The 23,720-nt window shown below is 37.3% G+C and overlaps 1 protein-coding gene across 1 annotated transcript in view; it reads right to left on the reverse strand.

The window, feature by feature from the left end:
- LOC145979341 (uncharacterized) overlaps positions 1-23,720 on the reverse strand; it is a 273,539-nt gene that overhangs the window by 108,154 nt on the left and 141,665 nt on the right. Inside the window, exons 3-4 of the mRNA XM_083112208.1 lie at positions 10,186-10,271; positions 3,592-3,792 (exon numbers count right to left, since the gene is read on the reverse strand). Of these exons, the coding sequence (XP_082968334.1) occupies positions 3,592-3,792; positions 10,186-10,271 (287 nt within the window). The remainder of the gene's footprint in view (positions 1-3,591; positions 3,793-10,185; positions 10,272-23,720) is intronic.

Here is a 23,720-nt window from a genome sequence, read left to right on the forward strand (position 1 = left end):
TGTAGTTATGGCCCCACACTTTCTTGATCACAGCTGAAGGTGAGGGTGATGTGATCAGCACCATGCACAAGGCTACTTTTATCCCTCAAAGTTTCCTCCAGGTACCCCGCTTGATATGACGCTGGGTGGTTGCCGGAGCAGTTTGAATAGGTGGAAAAGATCCTCGTTCTCCCCTCCAGGGGATCGACCCTGGGTTTCTCACATGGTTTCTCAGATGCCCTAACGACTGAGCTCCATTATTTCTAGCTCGACAAATGCCGATGGTTCGCACTTAGCTTGGTAATTCAAAACACATCTCGCGCGACAAATACTGAAGATGTGGCTCCCGCGTGATGGTAGATACGCACTCGATCTCCTGTTAGAACCTTGCCAATTTGATCTGGGATGCAAATGTTTTTGATAGAAATTGAAAAAATCATGGGAAATACATGATTTAATGTGGATGTCGGAATTATTCCATGTATAACAAGCATTATAGTTTACTCTTTGTTGGAAAACTTGCACGTTCTATGTACACAAACATGGTCTAGAAAAGACAAGAATGTTTGATTTCATGGAATGTTTCATTGTTTTAGGACATTTTTTTTAGAAAAATCGCTAAAAACGCCAACAATTCGAAATGCTAAACTCGAATTATTATTTCAATATTTCGAACGGGCGAAAAATCTGTCCAGACATCACAGCACATTCATAAACACAACTTCGCAGCAATTACCATTTTTCACGGTTTTGGCGTTTGCGAAAAATCAATGTCCCTACTAATTGGAAATTACTTTCTGGCCTCCCCTCGTATAAATCAGTAGATGGAAAGTGAAAATTTAGCAGGTCTGGCAGAGAAAAGTCAATTCTTGAAGAAAGTGATTTGCTATTATGATTGAATGATTCGAGTAAATATGTTATTAAAATATTCATTTATTTATTATTAGTATTTTATTTCATAATATTGGACATTAACTTCACTCAGTGAGAGATTAATGACGATCTCTCAGGAGTTTAAACAGACAGGACAGAGCATGGCGTTAATTTCATTGCAATACTAGTGTTGCAGTAAATTTGAGGTTGGGAGTTGCACATGCCAATTTTTATAACATTCACCAATGCAGATTTAAGTTTCACTTTTTCATGATAGTATTTAATATATGAGGGGCAGTCAAATGAAAACCGAACACCCACCATAAAACACATTCCTCGCAAAAGTTGGCAACACTGTTGTTACGTATCGATACTGCCATCTGTAGGGTAGGAGAAATGCATAGTGAAAACACACAGGTCTGCACAGTTGCTTCGTTATTGCTCAGGAGGTGAGCGTAGTGAGAAGTGTGTTCGTCCAGCATTGGAAATGGAGGCAAGCAAAGAAAAGCAGAGAGGTGTGGTTCGTTTCTTGGTGGTTGAGGGTGCTGGAACACACAAAATTCATTGTCGCATGTCTGCAGTGTATGGCGAACACCGCATGTCTGCAGTGTATGGCGAACACTGCATGTCCCTGACAAGTGTGCACGAGTGGCAGAAGAGATTCCGCGAAGGATGCACATCACTGCAAGACGATCTGCACCCGGGACAGGCCCATCGAGCTATTACGCCCGATGTGATTGCGAGGATCGATGGTCTGATCCGGGAAGACCGATGAATCACAGAGGAAGAAATTCGTGTTCAGGTTGGCATTAGTCATGGCTCTGTGCATGGCATTATCAAAGATCACCTGCAGTTCCGAAAAATTTGCATGCAGTGGGTTCCGCATCAACTGATGGAGGGACAAAAGATTGACAGAATGATTGCATGTTGGAGTCATTTGCAGCGATACCACGAGGAAGAGTATGCGTTTCTGTCACGTATCATCACAGGGAACGAAACGTGGTGCCACCATTTTAAGCCCGATAGCAAACGGCAAAGCCAACAATGGAAACACGTTGATTCTCCCATCGCCAAAGAAATCCAAGGCTGTCCATATGAGTTCTGGTAAGGTCATGCTGAGCTTCTTCTTCGACTGCAAGGCCCCTCTGCTTGTCGACTTCCTAGAGCATGGAGCCACAATCAATGTGCAGCGCTATGCAGACACATTGCAGAAACTGCAATGCGCCATAAAGTCAAAATGCCCTGGAATGCTGTTGGACGGAATCATCCTTTTGCATGATAACGCCCGTCCCCATACTGCCAATCTGGTGAGGGATAAGCTTCAGACATTTGGCTGGGAAACGCTTGAATATCCTCTGTACAGCCCCGATATTTCCCCTTGTGACTTCCACATTTTTGGTGACCTGAAGAAAGACATTCGTGGACGTCGGTTTCATTCGGATGAGAAAGTGTAACAGTGGGTGAGGTTGTGGATCCTCTTTCTACAAGATTGGAATTGATCGTCTCGTCTCCCAGTGGGATAAATGTCTTAACACTTGTGGCAATTACTTTTGAATAAACCAAACTCCGTTGTCACTTTGTAGCGGGTGTTTGGTTTTCATTTGACTGCCCCTCATATATCCAGTTTTGTTGGATTCTTCTTTATATCTAAGAATAGTGCAATGTCATTGTAAACGTATGTTAACTTGTGTGAAACCAGTAATACGTCAGGATGATGAAAAAAAAACCTTCGTAAGCACTGCTACATTGAATAAGGTGAAGTGAGCCAGAAGAGTAATCAAATTCCAGCAGCATATTTGCAGTTTAAAGCTCTTCTTGTTTATGCATTGCGATTTTTGATGGATGTTGCAGTCCGAAGACATCCAACAAAAATCAATTCCATGCGAGTGCCTTGCATGCAAATTCTGTTGCATGTTGTAGTGAGATACTTTGTCGGGTGGCGATATTCGACAAAAAACGTATGTATCAATGGAGCCTATTTTGTTTCCATGTTTCTTCAGTTTGTCCAACAAAATGCTTTATTACGATGTCCGACAACTATCGGACGGTGCCACCCGCTCCCATCCTTTCCATCTGTTGACAGTTCTGTCACCTTACTACTCCCATATGGACAAGAAAAAATGATAATTTAATGCATTTTCCACGTAATATTTAGAGGCTTAACACATTTCTCTGCCCATCCGGAAATGTCTCTCTCTCTCTCTCTCTCTCTCTCTCTCTCTCTCCTCCTGCCGTCACTTGTTTCTGGCACCGTGGTTGTGTTGTGCATAAAAGGGGCCTAATTTCCCTGACTTTTTTGACACCTCAAATTCCCTGATTTTTCCCGGTTTTCCAGGTCTGTCACCACCCTGTTTAAATACATAAATTATGCTAAAAAATGCATTTGAAATTCACGAAACAACAGTGGAGAAATGAAGAAAAATACAATAAAAATGGCAAAAAATACTCAAGAATGACCTACTAACCAAAATAAATGCTGAAAAATGCCAAAAAATGCAAAATAAAAACAATGTTTGAAGGGAAATGGACTACTTTAAGGTTTAGCATTGTTTTCAAGGCTCAGAAAAAAGATGATTTGTCATCGACTTCCTAGCCCTATACATTATTCATATATTGTTTTGTTATAAGTGTTCATGTATCTAACGATATCCATATATCCATGAAATAATAGGTCAAAGAATAAATTAAGATTTTGATTATGTGTTTCCTTATCTCTGGTAAACACAACTCTTTACATACCTTCACATGTGCTATTATCATGTTGTAGGTGGAAACCAAGCAAACAAGAACAATGAGGTCCTGTGTTGGTATCTACACAAAGTTGTTGACAAGCAAGATCCTGGCAAGAATAGGAATGGCAACGTGCAGACAAACTTCCATCATTGCACAAGCACAGGTTTGGATAAATGCATGCACCACTTCCACACGCATGGCAAATTGCTGAAAGAAACATTATTTTTTAATATGTTGGTCAATATATTTCTATTTTCATTATTGTTCATTTTCGTCACTGGTACTCTATGTGTTGATTGTAATGATGAGGATCAAGGATGAATTGCTTAGTTCCATTTAGCATCCTTTTTCATTTGCAACAGGTCTTGCATTTATTTACATACGAAGTGTTAGTACAGTACAATACTGATACATACACATAAACCATTCCTAGAATTCAATACACAAATCACAACAATCAACCCTCATATCTAATAGCAGACTGATGCACCTTGTAACAAATTACACCATTACTTTTTCACACGGCCCTAGGGGCACTTGCCCAAGACTCCATGCTTCAGGGGGCCCATGCTAGAAAACAATTGTTTATCTGCATTTTTTTGTAAGTTGATAGGATGTTGGTGCTACCAATTAAGTAACTAATGTGATAAAACCTGTGTTTGTGGATTATTTTGACATACTTAAACATATCCAAAATTATTGAAATAATACTCTAAACAAAGAACTACATAAATATTGTTTTCCAAATATAGTATGTAGATACAGGATGAGTCAAAAATCGTGAACCACCTCAATATCTTTAAAACGCTTGGAGTTAAAATGTTCAAAGCATTAGACATATCTTGGATATTTGTAGCAAAGCTCTGGAGTGCAAAACCATTAAATGCTTTTTGGATATCCATATGCAGTCTAGAAAATATACATTGAATACCTTTTAGGATTTTTAATCGCCATTTTTGGGTTTACTTTTCGAAACATATCTGTCATCAATGATTCATTTCACTCATCTGAATAATTTAATTTGGTTCAGATACGCTGTAGATAAGAAAACATATATTCTGGACTAGAACTGGACCTAATCTGGATATTTATTAGTCATAATTTGAACATTGAAAACTTTTCAGAGGAAGTTTGGTGGTTCAAACATTTCTGGGATTAGATTTAGATTTATCAAGGATCTCATCAGGACATGTTTTTGTAATACAACAAAACATAACTTTTGTTTAACACGTGCCCTCTTCTGGCTTAACCATGAACGTACGTGCACCTATCATTCTGAAAGATATTTATGCCTCATATGCAGAAAAATACAAACAGCAAAACCAAAAATATCAGAGAGTTATATAAAGGTGTAAATTAGTTTAGAAAGCGGTGGCAACCTAAAGTAAACTTGATAAAAGATAAAGACGGTGATTTTCTAGCTAACTCAAGCGATATTCTAAATAGATGGAGGAACTACTTTAATGACCTTTTAAATGTTCATGTAGGAGATAAATCAGAAGTAAATGAAGTGCACACAGCAGAACCTTTAGTTCCAGAACCTAACTTGACTGAAGTAAAAGATGCTATTAAAAGGCTAAAGAATAACAAAGCACCTGGCATAGATTTAATACCAGCTGAGTTAATTAAATATCGTGGAAATTCATTAATATGTCAAATTCATAAATTTATTTGTTTAATATGGAATAAAGAAGATATCCCTCAACAGTGGATAGAATCCATAATTGTTCCTGTGTTTAAAAAATGTGATAAAATGAACTGCAATAATTACCGTGGAATTTCTCTACTCTCAACAACATATAAAATATTATCTAACATTCTTTTAACTAGACTTACCCCATATGCTAATGAAATTATAGGTGAATATCAATGTGGATTCAAATGTAACAGATCAACTACAGATCAAAGTTTTCACATTAGACAGACACTTGAAAAAAAGTGGGAATATAATCAAAATGTCCATCAGCTATTCATTGATTTCAAAAAAGCATATGATTCGGTCAAAAGAGATAAATTATATAATATATTAGTAGAGTTTGGATTACCTAAGAAGCTTGTTAGTATGATAAAAGTATGCACCAGTGAAACAGAAAGTAAAATTCGTGTGGGTATTAACAAAGGACTAGACTTAAACGGTGTGACTCAGTTGTTAGCATATGCAGATGATGTAGACTTATTAGGGGATGATATAAATACAATCAAGAATAATGCTAAAATATTCTTCAAAACTGCTAAAGAGATAGGTTTGGAAGTTAACAAAGAGAAAGCTAAATATATGCTTACAGGCCGAAACCAAGTGTTAGATAATAATCAAAATCTAATTATTGATAACAACTCGTTTGAACCAGTTTCCAAATTCAAATACTTAGGAGTAATATTAACATGTGAAAATTATATTAAAGAGGAAATCAAAAGTAGGCTTAATTCAGGAAATGCATGTTTCTTCTCTCTTCATAAACTTTTGTCTTCTCGTTTAATATCTAAGAAACTAAAAGTTAAAATATACAAATCAGTAATTTTGTCTGTAGTATTACATGGGTGTGAAACTTGGTCCCTTACATTGAAAGGGGAACATAAATTGAGAGTATTTGAAAATAAGATCCTTAGGAAAATATTTGGACCTAAAATGGATGAGGAGACAGGTGAGTGGAGAAGGTTACATAATTTAGAACTACATAATTTGTATTCACGTCCAGATATTATTAGAATAATTAAATCAAGAAGACTTAGATGGGCAGGCCATGTGGCACGAATGGGAGAGGAAAGAGGAGTTTATAGGATTCTTGTTGGGAAACCTGATGGTAAGAGACCTGTAGGAAGGCCAAGATGAAGATGGAGGGACAACGTTGAGATGGACCTAAAGGAAATCGGTAGGGATGGAAAAGAGTATATAGATAGATCTTGCTCAAGAGAGGGACAGATGGAAGGCCTGTGTTGCTGCAGCCATGAACCTTCGGGTTTAAGAAGGGTAGAGAGTTAGTTAGTTAGTTATGCAGAAGCACATACACTACACCTAATAGAAGCATTACAAGGGAGTTAACAATGCACATACATATGCAAGATTGAATTGAATATAATGGATGTACTGTAGTAGTCGGATAATTGATAAGCAGAAAATGTTTCAATTTCAGCTTTATTACTCTATTACTACCTCCGTGTGTCAATCCTAACTGGAACACTCGTAACTTTTATCTAAAGGCACAGTTGCGTGGACAATACAATGGGTCCCTGCCAGCTGAAAACATGACTTTGTGTTTTCAAAATATTGTTTAAGTTGACTTTATATTCAGGAAGGCTAATTGGAAATGAACTTAAAGTGGGATCCATACCACTGTGCAATGTCTCCACCGAGGATCAAACCAGAGACACTTGATTGCAATGTGACAGCGTTAGAGGAAAGTCACCAAAACCAACATACCATTTTGTTTTTACTCTTAACTTCTTTAGAGAAGTAATTTTCCAAAGTGGAATACATCAATGTGAACATCAATTCCATGCCCAAGTATAAGCTGTGTAACAATATCTATTACAACAACATTTTGTTCCATGAAACAGTTTTTTCACGAAAAGTACAATCATAGCATCTGAGGAAATGGATTCCTAAACCGACATACCTGTTAAAATAAGGAATAAATTACAAAGCAACACAAACAAATATATTTAATAATATTTCAATGTCTTCTATTAGAGAATAAAGCCATTCCTTTAATCAAAATGAAAAGAAAATGTAATTTCTTTCAACTATTTAGTTCTCAATGGCAAGTCATTTACAGGAAACACAGTCCTATGAGACATGTTCTGCACCTGACATTGAACAATAGCCCAAATATTGCACATTCACCACTGGCACCTTCAGAATGAAGTCCTTCACAAAAATACATTCAGCATCTAGGGCATCTTCACCTCGTGCAATGGTTTAGGGAACCCAATTGCTGACATATGTCGGTTTAGGGAACAACACCATCAATAACAATGAAGTAAAAAATTCACAAACACCATATCTTCACAACTAAAAATAAATACATGTTCGGAATCCTTATTCTATCTACAATAACATGATAAAACTTTAAAACATTACATCATTCCAGTGTGAATAATATAGTGCTATGCCCAGACAAACAAAAGTATTGAAATCAGCCAAAATAAAAAAAAAATCTCCCTACACAAAGAAAACTGTCACCAAAGCTCATTTCACTTATTGCACAATATCTTGGAAGCCTAAAGAATAGAGTTACCCTGTTACCACAAAGTGGCAGCATTTCTTGGCTGTGAAATAGTGGTGTGTCACTTTAGGAGCCCTCTGTCAGATTTGGTTACTTTCCTCTACCACAACACAATCTGGGATGCTCATGTTGCAGTGATATAAATTAATGTACCTTTGTATTACAGAGTTTTTTTTAATCTAATAATATCTGATCTCTGTGGGGGATTATTTAGCACACTGAGCTATGATGCCATTGGTCCCACATTTGAATCTCGGACTGGCCACAAATGTTCTCTGTGAGTGTCCTTTCAAAAATTTCATCTTATCATCATTCATACTCATCTTTGCAATTAGCCAAAAGTGGCAAAAAAGTGAAGAAAAAGAAACCAAATCAGTCAATCAATCTGTACACAATACAATATAGAGGAATGCCTATGATTTCAGTAAATGAAAATAAGATTTACTTCATTCCTAAACCAATGATGAAGTTGCACATAATAAAAAAAGGTAAAGTGCTCCCCTGTGCATAGCACCATGCCATGAAGGCATATAGGGGTGTGGGGATAACGCCCCACACTTTCTTGATCTGATCGTGAGTGGGGGTGATGTGATCAGCATCATGCCCCTGACCGCCTTTACCCCCCAGGGTTTCCCCCAGGTACCCATGTTATTCGATGCTGGGTGGGCGCTGGGGCCACTTCCATTGTTAGAAAAGTTCCTGGATTTGAACCGGCCAGGGATCGAACCTGGGACCTTTAGCATGGTAGTCAGACGCGTTACAGACTGAGCCACCATGGCCACCTATGTGTAATTGTTTGTTATGTGATAAACATAATGGTTTAAATGCTGGTCAATCATATGATAATATAATAATGCATAATAATTTGAGAAATTTTATTCATGTTTACTCTTCCAAAACAAATGACAAGGATGCAAAGTATTAATATCCATTTTTAAAAAGAATGTATATTGGATTTCCTTATAGAGAAAATTTCTTTTATATCCAGAAATAGATATCTTGTACTAGGCATTGTGAATATCCAATACATGTCCTTGGAGATTTTTCATATTTTGTAGTTTTGAAGATACCAGCGGTAACCATATAAAACATATTGATGTTAAATTGTACCCTTGAATACAAAATGATGTCTTCCAAGGATGAGGGATATGGTTGCATAGTCAAAGATGCAGCAATTATTATAATACATAATGATAATTCTTTGATCATTTTTACTTCAAACGTTTTAAATATTATTGGGTGGTTCATGACTTTTAACTCACCCTGTATCTATGTATAATACATAGTTCCATATTTAATATACATTTGCAATAAGTCCATGTTTCAATGTCCTTTGTCTTGCAATATCTTCAGTTCCACCATCTGCTTAATTCAGTATTATAAAGGGGCTATTTTTGGCTAAATGTAATCTTAAACACTTTCACCAAATTTGATTATTATGTTGAGCCTCAAGAGATCTTTGTGGTACAAATTTCATATTTCTCCTCCATTCACTATTTGGGGATAGAGTATGTCAAACTTTTGATTTTTTCAAAATCTTGGAGGTTTAGAAATAAGGAAGCACTTCATATGTTTATCAATTTTCTGACTTAGCTGACACTGTTTTGTGCCCCAGAGATGAGAAATTATATATATAAAAAAAGATCTATCAGATTTATTGTAGTATAGCATGAAAACTGCTGACCTGGAAGCAAAAATGGTAATAAACATAAAGAAAGAACATTTATTTCTGAAGAAAATAGTTTTTGAATCATTAATTTTAAAATTATAGAACAGAAGTTTGACCAATTTTCATAACTGTTTGAAAAGGCTAGTCACAGCATGTGGCAGACTAAAAATGGCTGCAAGATCCAAACGCAAACCTGAAAAAAAAATTCAATGTTGGTTTTGAACACTTGAGCCATGTAGAAATAAGTAGTTAAATTATTAATATATTTAAAAATGGAGAGGCTACATATTAATTGAAAATTAGATGAAATGATATGCAACTGAGTCACAAGAAACTACTTACTTCCAAACACTGTAAACCCAATCATAATCCTCATATTTAAATCTGCAAATTGTGTTTCAATTCAACATTGGAACTTATCATCATTAGAAATAAAAAATAATGTTTAAAACTACAAGATAAAAATCAATAATTTACAATATGAGGATTTAATTTTATGTCTAGGCAGCAAATGGGACATAGATCCCATAGTTTCAGAGATGCAGTGCTGTTCCATTTACAATGAATTATTTATTATTATCACTCCAGATTACTTTTGCACTGGATTTTCTAATGAAAACTAATGGTTATTTTGAAACATAATACAAATATAAATGCAATTTTTTAAGCAAACCTGGCATAGTAATTGTACACTAATTATGAACTTACGAGTGATGCATAAACCTGAGCTGGGGTGCCTCTTCCATCCTGGACAGCAGTCTTCATGAAGGTTTGTTCTGCACACATGGGGGCCTCTGCATAGAAGGAAACAAGTGTAATTGGTTAATTCAATATGGCCATTATATTAATGCTAATGATATTAGCTCTTTACAATATGACTTCATAGATTTTTTGGACAGGACCATTTCAATCAGTTGTATCTTTAAATAATGGAAGTTATGACCCATGTACCAATTACCAATGTACCAATTACCATTTCGGTCTTTCTTCAAACTTCCCCGAGATTTCTTTTTTTCGCTCTCTGAAAAATGACACAGCCGTCTCTCTTTCCCACAAAGCCAGGCGTATGATTAAACAAGGTCCCCACTCTCTGACATGAAAAACAGTGTGTTCCTGAAATAAACTCTCATCATCCTCCAATATACATAAAACTCATAAGCTGCATTTGGTTGAAATTGGAAAAGGCAGATGGCCACCAGAAATATACCACTATTACTAAATTCTAGGGCTTTAATTTTTAAATACCCCGACAAATCCAGTGGGAAACATCCCTCGCTCTCAACGTAGACTGGTAAAGACAATGACTCTCTCTGTTCCAGAGATGCCAGACACCTGCTCGCTGCATGGAGTATGGACTGAGCCGGAGTAATAAAATCAGCACTCGCGCCAGCAAGTCTATACCTTCTGACACATCAGTGACAGCAGAAAAATTAGAGGATATTGAACTTTAACACGGCTCCAAGATCTATACAAATATGTCAGCATGTTTAACCTATTATGCAAACCATGATAACCCATAAACTTAACAAGTTGTCAGAAGTGAGGTGTTCACAGTGAAGTTATGAGGAATTTAAATTAATTCGAACCATATACTTTTCACTCTCCAAATCACCCCACGAGCAACAGATTGTTGTGTTTTCATGCTACGCAATCATCCCTCCCTCCTCGGTGTAAACATGAAATCACGTGTGGGTGGAGCTAAAGTGCACTGACCAATAGGAAGGAAGGATTTGCCCTGGGGCATCAAGATGCAAGAAACTCTAAGGGTGGAAGATGGTCTTCAGGACAGTTCCAGTACAATGCTTCAACCCTTCAGTAAAGAAAATGTTTTGCTCCGACAGTTCCCTCCCATGCATCGCTTAAACTCAGAAGACACTTTAACACAGTTCTTGTGCAACATTCATACCCTCTAGTCGGGAAAAGCTTGTTTCTCTCACAAGAGAAAAACTGTGTATCTCCGTTCTCAGAAGTTAGGATGTAGTACTCTGAAGGTGCTTCGTTCATGGCTGGAAAGACCAGTCCTTCTTGCTTATATGATGCTCTACGAGTCGCGATTAACATTTGTTTGCTACCAGTGATAACAAAGTTCATGCAAACCGATGCTCGTTTGTTGAGCGAGGGTGAGAGTGTAAAGGGAGTGTAAAGATGCAGAGCTGTTGTAAGTATCTGATAATGTATTAAATGTTTTCTTCCACCATTATAGTGTCCTGATTACTCTTATTTGTGGCAATAGAGAATGGTTACAGCTGGCTTGGGTCTAAAGACTGATAATTGTGGGATGTAATCGCCCTCAGTTCTTGGCCGATCACTGGACTGTTGGCAGCGAAACTTGCATCATCTATGTTGGGGTATTTTGGTATGTAAATTTTCAGTTGTTTTTTTATGTAAACAAACATCCATGTCTGGTGGTAACAGTTATAGATTCGAACCACACACCTTACGTTTATAAAATAAAGAACACAATGCATACACTCTGAAACGAAGGTGAGATTCTGTAATATAAAACTACAGAAGTAATTAAAATAGCCAACATGCATTCTAGAAATTCCCTCTAAGTTTGTGTGTGAGCGGCAGAGAGTTAAAACTGGATCATCACACAAGACTTGGGCATATGTATAGGTCACGTAAAGGGGGTTCAACTTTTACTATGATCAGGCTATCAAAATCCAATCTGCCACCACACTGAAGACCACAATTTTATTAAATTAAATCTACCCTGCTGGAAATTTCTACTGTTTGTTATACAAATTCTATTGTTTTCAAATGCTTTCTACTGTGTACTATGGAAGTTGGATATTTTGGTGGTAGGTAATTTTAGTGCTGAAGCATTTTGGTGCTAGACATTTGTCTATCATCAGTTTTCTCTTTTGCACACCCTTTCACCTCTGACCTCACATGCAGATCTCACACAATGTGTCGAATAGATTATAAATGATACGCACGCATAATTCAACATTATTTAATTGACCACAAATTACCATTCAACAAACTATAATGAACTCCATTTATACAAGACAAAACACAATCTGTTTTTAGGCACATATCAAAGGTCTTATACAGACTATTTACGCAATAAGTGTCACACATACGACATTCCCCCGTGTCGATGAAATTTGGTTTTATTTTTTACTTCCTTTTACCATAATCAGTCAAATCCAATCTGTCAGGTGGTTTTCTTTGCCTCTTGACTTCTCCTTAGCACGCTTGACGCTGCTGCTTCACGTCTATCCAACCAAGTCCATGTTCCCTCTTGCAGCTTCTTCCACCACTTCATGATTATCTCCTCTCTCGTCTTCCTTAAACATATCATTATCATCTACGAGGGACGTTCATTAAAGATTTCCCCTGACCCAGTTCTAGTTAATGTAGAATACTGAAATTGTATATGTGTAATGATACATATGTGCATAGATCATGAGGTAATTTGCAATTCTGAACTGCTCTTAGTTTTTCTTTTACAAGTACTGAATTGAGACAAGGTGTAGTGATGGATCCAGTGGAATACCAAGAAATCATCCAGTTTCTTTACTTGAGAGGACGCACACCAAATGAAATGTTTGATGAGATGAAAGTGACCTATGGAGAGGATGCCCCATCGTCAGACGTAGTGAAGCACTGGCATTGTCAGTTCAAGCGTGGGCAGACTTCAGTAGAAACAACCCAATTCCCAGGTGACCCCAGTCAACCATTGACGAAGATGCCATTGGTCAAGTGAAAGCCGCCATCTTGGAGTATCGCCGCATAACCGTTCGCCAACTAGCTGAAGATGTGAAGATCAGTGTGAGGTCTGTGAGAAAAATCATCCATGACCATTTGCACATGCGGAAGGTGTCTGCCCGATGGGTTCCTCGGCTATTCACACCTTTCCAAATGCAGGACCGAGTCCCGTGCCCCAGGCTAATTTGACCATGTGCCACGAAAACCAGGACGAATTTTTGACATACTAATCAGCCAGGGTGAAACGTGGATCGATCACTATGACTCAGAGACCAAGGCCCAGTCAAAGCAATGGAAGCATCCTGACTCACCACCACCAAAGAAGGCCCGTGTCCAACCCTCGGCAGGCAAAGTGATGCTCATGATTTTTTGGGACCAGCATGGTGTAGTTATGATGGATTTCCTGGCGAAGGGTACCACAAATACCAGGATGTACTACGCTTCACTGCTGCAGAAATTGTGGAAGGCCATCACAACCAAGAGGCATGCATGCTGACCAAAGGTGTCCACATCCTGCAAGACAACGCTCCAGTTCACAACTCGAATGTTGCCCAGACAGAAGCACGGTCCTGCGAATATGAAATCCTTCCTCATCCCCCATACTCTCCAGACCTCGCACCATCAGACTTCCACCCTTCCCAACCATGAAGTCATTTCTGAAGGGGACGCACTTCCACGACGATGAAACGTTGATTTCTGAGGTCAAGTCATGACTTCTGGAGCAACCTGCAGACTTCTACAAACAAGGTCTCCACGGGTACATAAAGCGATGGGAAAAGTGTGTGGCAATTGGTGGTTCCTATGTAGAGAAGGACTAATGTCTGTACCAATTTTTGTTTATCTCCGTCCATGGGAACTGGTTCAGGGGAAATCTTTAATGAACGTCCCTCGTAAATATCTTCCTTCGTGGACTTCTGGAGATGCATCATTATTTTTATCGTCTGTTTTACCATTCCGTTCACCATTAAGGTGATTTCCATTATCATTTTGTCTCACATTCCTCCATTTTATCTGGTTTCCATGCACCAACTTAACATCTTTACCAGCTTTAATATACCAAGCATATGTCCCTGCTCTCCGGACAACTTCACCTTGAACATAGGATGCACCACTGGAATCTCGGTTGGCAAGTTTCACCCAAACTTTGACACCTCCTCTGGTATCCTCACGTTTGTTTTTATCAGGAATATCCTGCAAACTGATCTATATCATCTTTCGATCTCGGCTTAAATGCATACATTAGCTCAGCAGGACATTTCAAATTAACGGTGTTTGGAGCCATTCGGATACTACATAGCACATCTAGCAAAGCATTATTTAAATCAAAATGATTGTCGTCTCTTCTAGTTTCGTATAATTTGCATCTCAGAGCACTTTTAATGATTTGAACGTGTCTCTCAGCTTGTCCGTTACTAGCTGGATGATAAGCCGATGAATGCATCAAAGCAATCCCTTCATCTTCACAATATTTCTTGAATTCTGCAGATGGGAAGGGAGGACCATTGTCTGTAACTAAGGTATATGGCTGATTGTACCTTGAACTTAGTCTCGACATAAATCCTTTTACATCCCTGAATGATGTAGAAGATACAACTTCACATTCTGGCCACTTAGTAAATGCGTCAACAACAAGAAGCAACACTTTTCCTTGAAAATATAAGAAATCCATGTGTGCTCCCTCCCACAGTTTAGTTACTTCCTTCCAATCATTGTATTCCTTCTTTTTGGTGTCGGGTTTTACAGCATTACGAACGTTGCAAGCTTTTACGTGATCTTCAATACATTTGTCTATGCCAGGCCACCAATATCTTTCATGCAATAGTAACTTCATTTTAACTATGCCATCATGATTCTCATGAGTTTTCTCCAAGACTTGCTGCCTCATTGAATTAGGTATAATAACTCTAGCACTCCACAGCAATATATCTTCTTCACATTGTAGTTCATTTTATCAATGCCTATTGTAATTGGAGTATCCGCTCTGTTATAGGCGATTGGTTAATAAATGTTGTCTTTCTTCTCAGCACTTCAAATTCATTTCCATCTATATTTGGATCCTTAATCTTAGATTCTGGCCAACCTTCCATAACGTACCTTTTGACCTGTTTCAACATTACATCTTGTTCTTGCAAAGTTCGGAAGATATCTTTCAGATGATCCATGAGCTTCATTGCACTTACAAACTGAATACCGTCGAAATCAACTGTTTCCCCTTGCAATAGTAACCTTGACAACAGATCCACTAGTTCAACATTTTTCTTGTACACAATTTCATATTCATAATTAGCCAAGAACAAACACCAACGTTGAATCCTGGATGAAGCCATAATGGGTATAGCCTTTCCATATTGAAGTAGTTGTTTGGTGGGTAGTGAATCAGTCCATATTTGAAATTGCTTTCCATAGATATATTTTCTAAATCTTTTCACGTCGAATATAATTGAAAGCGCTTCCTTTTCATGATGAGGATAAGTCATTTCATGTTTCGAAAGAGTAGTAGATGCACACTCTATTGTTTTCAATTCACCATCAATTCTATGGCATATCTGAGCTCCTAGTCCATAGCTCGAAGCATCATATATGATTACTGTATCCTTGTTAGGATTAAACGGGGTTAAAGTTTCGGATGACTGCAGTGCTTTTTTAACCTTTTTGTACTTAGTTTCACTCAAAGCTATTTGCCAAAAAGCTATTTGTAAATCCAAAATAACAAATACAGCATTTCCTTTAACTTTTTGGAAAATATCCTCTAACAGTGATAGGAGATAAGAAGCATTTTCTACATATTTGTTCAATGTACTTTTTAGATCGCAACAAATGCGTAAATCTCCATTTTTCTTTTTAATAACAACCATCGGACTGGCCCATTCACTAGTGTCAACTCTTTCATAAATGCCATTTTCTATCAATTTATCCAAATCTGATTTTAGTTTATTTTTAATTCCATAAGGCACATTGTAAAATCTCTTAAAAATTGGAGTTGCATCTGGTTTTAATGGAATATCAGCTCTAAAATCCTTTATAGGTAAGCTTAAATCGCCATCAAATGTAGAATGAAATTCTTCCTTTGGAATATCAACGATCCCTTGAATATCATTATTTTTTATACAATTGTCATATTTATTTAATATACACATGACATTATGAACATCAGAGTTCATTCATTATTTCCTGTGACATTGTGTGTAATAATATCAGACTGTGGAGAACAAGTTTCCCTTGCACAAATTTCAGTCAATTCACAATGTAACTTGGAGATCATAATTTGAATCCAACTTCTTCCTAAGAGCGGATATTATAAATGACAGTTAATTATGTACAAATCTAGACGATAAAACTGATTTCTTCACGCAACAGTCACATTAACATTCCCAATACAGGTATCACATTATTGCCAGCACCTTTCAATGTACAGTTAGGCTCAGACATTTGTACATTTTGCAGAAACATTTGATAAAAATCTTTACTAGCTACAGTTGCATAGGAGTCAGTGTCAATCTCAAACTTTATTTCACGTCCATTTTCACAAACTTCTACTAAATATGCATGCTGATTAGTGTTGGAATCTAGTTCCCTTGTACACACTTTTATATCATTTTCAGAATCGTTGATCACATGTTGTGATGATCGAAGGCTGTATGCCTGATCCACGATTTCTTCTTTATCAAGATTTCTATTAACGTTCACTTGTGCATCATTAGAATGCTTAAAAATAGTGGCAAGAAATAAATCTTAACTGGCAGCTGTGTTTGTTGGATTAGCTTCAGAGTTAGGTGTGGATTCTAACAAAAATCGAGGAGGGGTCCTGTATTGTAAATTCGCTCCTTCATTAATTGTGGAAGCACCGAGCAGAAAGATTTGGTAAGTAAATGTGCATATTTTATCTTCTGTTTTGCATGCTCATGAGGTGTTGTTTTTTTAGTCGCTTTACTTGGCGTAAGGACATTTGGTCAGTTGTAGGGAGATTTTGACTACGTCTGTAGGGACATTGCCGGAAAATGGTTAGCAACACTGTCGGCTACCAGACGTAGTGAGTCTAAGCTCATGTTCACTTCTGTTTGCGTTTATCAGTACGCGTGTTGTTTATACTGTGTTATTGAGTTGGTGTCCTAGTGCTTTATTGTGTGTTAATTGTTATTCATTCATTAGTTATTCCGCTAAACAAATATAGTCTTGAACAAAGAGTTTTTATGTACGATAATTACGTGAAAACGAACTCTTGCAGAAAAGTGGTCAGACAATTACGAGAGACAGGATCTCTTGAACCTAAGAAACGTGTTGTATTGCTGTTGAAGAAGGTCATTTTCAACATCTCTTATATCACAGGAGGTTAGTGATCATCATTATTATTACTTTTAAATACCATTTTACGCTTTCGGTTTGCTTTATGCGCCGGGATGCTGTCTTCCCTTTCTGTCAACTGAGGATAAAGTAGCGATGTGTAATCTAAGATTAGATGTCAGAAATAAGGTGCCACAAATATTTGTATTTGGGAGGACACCTTTTCCAGCATCCTTGCGACAAGGTGTGAGCTTATTTCAATTGTAATTGTAACTGTAATTGTGAAAAGTGGAAACGTTACAAAACAAGCTGTTTCTGTTATGGACTTCCTGTAATTTGCCAGGACCTGTTGCATGAAGGCGCCGCTAAGCGGCCGATACGCTCGCGGTAAACGACTGAAATAACCTCCCTGTACATAAGATCCTTCTGAGATGTTATGTAAGGAAAGTACATATTTTTTTTCTGTTCATCATTGATGTTCACCTCCTGCATGCTTCTGTTTGTACAAGGGTCGTTCAAAGTTGACCGGGACTTTTATTTCTGCAGAGGAAATAGGTAGCAGAAGAAACACCAAACTATGTCAGTTTTTCAAAGTATTCTCCGTTCGTGCCGAGGCACCGTTGCCATCGTTCTGGCAGCTCCCCTTTGGCGTAGAAAGAACTTGGTTGTTGTCGTAGCCACTGGAGGACATCGCTCCGCAGTGCTTCCCACCCAGATGGTCTTTAAGGGGTGCAAACAAATGATAATCACTGGGGGCTAAATCCGGACTGTAGGGGGGATGGGGCAGAACTTCCCAGCGCATGTCGGCCAGAGTTGTTGTCACATTGGCCGTGTGAGGGTGGGCATTGTCATGGAGAAGAATGACATTTCCAGACAACATTCCAGGTCTTTTCTTGCGAATGGACTTTCGTACAGCACCACTCAACAATGTGGAGTAATACTGGGCATTAATCGTGCTCCCTTTGTCCAGAAAATCCACATGGATAACGCCCTTCATGTCCCAGAAGACACTTGCCATGATCTTTCCAGTGGATCACCAGCTCCCGTCCTTCGCGAAACTGCTCACACCATTCGTACACTCTTGTCCGCGACATCGTTTGTTCACCATACTGTGCTTGCAATCGTCTGAAAATCTCAGCTGGTTTCACTTTCTCCTTCACGAGAAATTTGATTACACACCGCTGCTCCACAGCCACAGACACACTGCTTGCCGCCATGTTCGCTGCAACTGCTGCGCATGCGCGAAATACGTCATGCCGGGCGCTAGTTACTCGCGAAATAATACATTACGTCACCCGCACGTTTCATCATGATCCGGCTATTCATCAATTTTTTACGTACGAAAATCCCGGTCAACCTTGAACGACCCTTGTACTATCCACATCTTCCTCATTATTCCTTGTCTGAATTACAGTTCCTGTAGACTTTCCATTTAATTGTTTTTGATTACTTTGTAATTTCTTTAGAGAACCTTTACTTGATTCTCCTTGAGAATTTCCACCATTATAATGCTTTGTTTGTGAATAGGAATTTAGTCTGAAATTTTTTCCAAATTTATTTTCAAATTTGGAATAGTCTCTATGACCTTCTGGAGGAACTCTTTTCCATGAAACATTTTCCAAGCATGTATCTGATTTTCTTTCACCCCAATCACTTAAGGCTTCAAATCTGTTTTGTATTGTTATACTATTTCCTACAACACCATTCTTCCTTGTGTTAATTTCACTTACTTGACTTTTGTTTATATGGTTTTTTATTTGATCAGCATATGAGTTGCCTTGTACAACATAATTGCTTGGAACATTACTTGTTATTACTTTCTCTCTTGCTTCTTGCCAGGATAAATTATCATATGCCATAACTCTCATGATTTCTTTTTCCATTTCCCATTTTACACAACATGACTTATCAGTAGCAACATGTTCTCCTCTGCAATTTAAACACTTCGGAGTTTCATTACAATTTTCATGTTCCTCTCTTCCACATCTAGCACACTTAGCTTTATCCTTGCATATGGCTGCTGAATTTGCAAATTTTTTAACATTTCTTACATTGCATCACATTTCTAACTTTAGGAGTAACATCGAAAATGTGACTAACCACTATAATCTGTTTAGGCATTTCTTGAGATTTAAACGTGATTGATATTAGCTTAGTAGGAACAAAGTAATATGATCCATCATCTTTTCGAATTCTCTTTTTCATTCTTTCCACTGATATTACTGTCGGGTCTTCAATACTTTCCTTAATTTCCTCCTCTTCAAATTCAGTGGGCACACCATATATCAATCCTTCCCTCATCAATAAGGATTCTGGGATGAACACATCAATATTATTTTCTTTATGAAAATGCATATTTTTCATGAAATTGTTAGCTTCATTCCTGGTGTAAAAATAAATCTTTGCTCTATACAGGGTGCTCGGAAATTTCCCTTACAAACTCCTAGGGCAAGTAAAGGGGACTGAGTAGACAATATTTGGAAAAGGAACCCATGTCCGGAAACGTACCGTCTCCGTGCTACAATCATGACAATGTGTCGTATGTGCCTGTGTTGGTATGCAACCAGGTACGCAGTACATGACGTCAGAAGATCACCTGATGACCTAAAGTGTAATAATTTATTACAACTATGTCAAATGAGGTATTATGTAAGGTACGGAAGTGAATGACGTGTGACTCAGTCCATAATACAAACAAATTTATTTGGTAACAATACCAAGGGAACAAAAAAGAAACGTACTATTCATTGATCAACACCTGTGTCGACAGTGGAACGCAACAATTTGTAGAAGTCACGTGCCATCAGGTGATCTTCTGACGTCATGTACTGCCTACCAGGTTGCATACCAACACAGGCACAGCTGACACATTGTCATGGTTGTAGTATGGAAACAGTACGTTTCCGGACATAGGGTTCCTATTCCAAATATTGTCTACTCAGTTCCTCCTACTTGCCCTAGGAGTTTGTAAGGGGAATTTCCGAGCACCCTGTATAAGCCACTTGGTTGGATATATCTGACCCTTATAACTTTCTTTCGCAATTCATTCCCTATTTTCATAGAGTTAAATTTCTTCTCTGCACCTTTTGTACTAGTCATTATTACTAATATGGCCCATTATGTGTATCATAATACATTTTACACTTATCTACATTATTTTCTTTTCGGCCTTCTCCATACTTGTTTACTTTATCTCTATTATCTAACCTGTCCATCCTTACCGCTTTTGATGGAACTTGATCATCTTCAGGAGATCTGACTCTTTTAACTTGTTTCCTAGATATTTCTTCTATAACAATTTCATTGTCTTCTACCAAATTTGTTATAATTTCTACTTGATTATTAAGTTCCATATAACCCATGGCATGTGTATATTTCCTTTTTCCGTAGTTTTAAACTTCAACTTAAATAAGTATATGGGTTTAACTCAATTCAAATCACAAAATTCTCTCTTTAAAAACAGTACTCACTGAATTAACAACTATTAATATTACCACAATATTACACAAAGGGCGAGCTCAGTTTCCATCAATCACAGGCTATTCCCTAATATGCTGATTCATCTATTGGTTAATAGGCTTCTTTTTTTATCAATTGGTTAATAGACTTCTTCTTCTTCTACTAGTCGATGATCTTCTTCTACTACTAATCAATATATTTATTCTTCTATAAACTTCTTCTTCTATTATTTAGCACACTTCTTCTTCTATTTGTCAATAGGCTTCTTCTTCTTCTATGTACCAATAAACTTCTATTAGGCCATTTCTTCTATTGGTTACTCAACTTCTTCTTCTGGAGGCTTCTCCTGCTTAAGATTTTTCGGCTTACATCTACATGCATGTATTCTTCTTGGATGATAACCCTTTATCTGTATATATATATTCTTCTGGATTACAACCCTTTATCTGCACACACACACACACACACTATATATATATATATATATATATATATATATATATATATATATATATATATATATATTCTTCTGGGATTACAACCCTTTATCTGCATGCTTTACTACCTCAAATAGCTGTATGCCTTCCATAGGGTTGCTGCCTTGTAGCACCACCACCTAATACAAGCAGAGAGAGGGGTTAATCAAGGGGCACCACCTGTCCCGTGCTCGACCTTGTTCCGGGTCTGCAATATATGCACCCCAACGGAAGTGCTTTGGGGCCACCATTGAGTTGGTGCCACACCGGGGAAACAACCAAAAGGTCTAGTAGAAAAACTCGTTCTTACTAAGACGATAGAGATATAAAATTGTAATCGCTTTTTAACTTCATTAATCTTTACATCTTTATCTCATTTCATAAATTTATGTAAGCACAATTAATTTCAGTTCTCCCAAACACTTTCGTTCGATTCCCATGCACATTGTTGCTTTAATCTGCGATCCTAATATTTCTTCCGCATGCTGCCATCTATGATTCATTATTTCAATCATTCGCCATATGTTCTATCATGCGAGAATGTAACAGCATCAAATGTTAAGCACCAAAATGCCCAGGACTCAAAATTACCTAGCACTACAAAGTCCTGGCACCAAAATGTCCTAGATCTGTGTCTATGAAATGTACTGAAAACCAATTATATGTCTAATGTACAGTAACTGTACTTCAACAGTAGGCTTCTGTTCTGAAGAAACAATGTGAATATAATGCATAATATATACTACAATATGTTATAAAATCATTTATTGGCTCCAAGAATAGATAGTTTTATTCTTGACACCACATTTTCAGTGATTTACAAGTGCATTTAAAAAACAGTATATGAACTTAATTTCTACTATTTTTCTTCTGAAGTCAGATGTACGTATCTTAATGAATAACTTAATAGCACTCTTTCACCTAGTTCCAGTTAGAAATGTTTCCAGTTGGTTTCGATAGATACTATATCAGAATCAATTGGTCTATTGTAATGAATTGTGTTCATTTGGAACCAATTTGTCAATTGTAATGAATTGTGTTCAATTGGGACCAATTGCAATGAATTGTGTTCAATTGGAACCAATTGGTCGATTTTAATGAATTGTGTTCTATTGGAAAGTATTTTATTATTTTCAGTACATTGCTATATAAGAACACTACTATTACAAGTAATGAAAATTTCTTATCTATAGAACTTTAAATGCAATGGAGAAGTAATGTAAAGCAATTTAAATAAATCTCTGGTAAGGTACGTGCAATTTGCTACTTAGGAATTCTTTCACACACAAAAAATGTCAAATATTTAAATACGATTTCTGTAGGTTTATTGTGTTTAACACACTTTTAGAAAATCGAAAACCATACTGTTTCAGTCATAAATTGACAAGTTGTTCTTCTTATGTATACATGTGAAAACAGCAAAAAATTAGATTAAACGAAGACCCGATCCACTATACTTGAAAAAGTTATAAACAAACAAACCACTGTCGAGTTCGACTAAGTTGATCAAAAGATTGCTTATTTTTCCAATTGCATTTATTTGTCTTTTTCTGTAGACCCTTGGTGAAGGGGCATGGCGAAAGCGTCAAATTACATTTTTATTTGTGAAAATGTTACCTTACCATTACAAATATACATATTTGGACACTTTAACATGTACATAGATAAAACTACAGCTAAGAACATTTTAAGACTACAGATTTACATAATTTTGTGAATTCTGCAATACACAATGAAATAGGTCAGCAAATAATGAAAAATATGTATGTAGATGAAGCCATAACAGGTTACATTTTGACTAAAGGTTTACAGTTTCAGAATTTTGTGAAAAATTTACACAATGAATAGGCGTGTATACATAATGAATATTTTTTCCGGACTAATTCATTGTGTCTTGTAATTGACAGCCTATATCCTTCATCAATTTGTTCGACATCAACCTTGCTAAACTCACTCAAACATAGCGAATAATAGCCACCACAACACTACAGTACAGACGGGATCAAATGAAATGTACTTTCGTTTTCCTACCAACTCAGAAGCGAGTTGGAAACTCTTCATTGCTCCTGTGTAGATAAGAAAGTGGGGGAGGGCAATAGCAGACAAGGCCAGCACGCAAACTTGTTTCCAGCAAGCTTTCTGTTGGAGTCTTGGCAGTTTATGGAAGGATTTTGTGTTCCTACCCCCCCCCCCCCTGCCTCTCTGCCTCTCTCTCTCCTTGTGTTTGTGTGTGTATGCGTGTGTGTGTGCGCGCGCCAACACCTGTTTCATTTTAAGTTGGACGTATTTTATTGCATTGACTAATTGCTG

This window comes from Lepisma saccharinum, chromosome 1, assembly GCF_977018435.1.
Source record: "Lepisma saccharinum chromosome 1, izLepSacc3.1, whole genome shotgun sequence".
In the NCBI taxonomy this organism is placed as follows: domain Eukaryota; kingdom Metazoa; phylum Arthropoda; class Insecta; order Zygentoma; family Lepismatidae; genus Lepisma; species Lepisma saccharinum.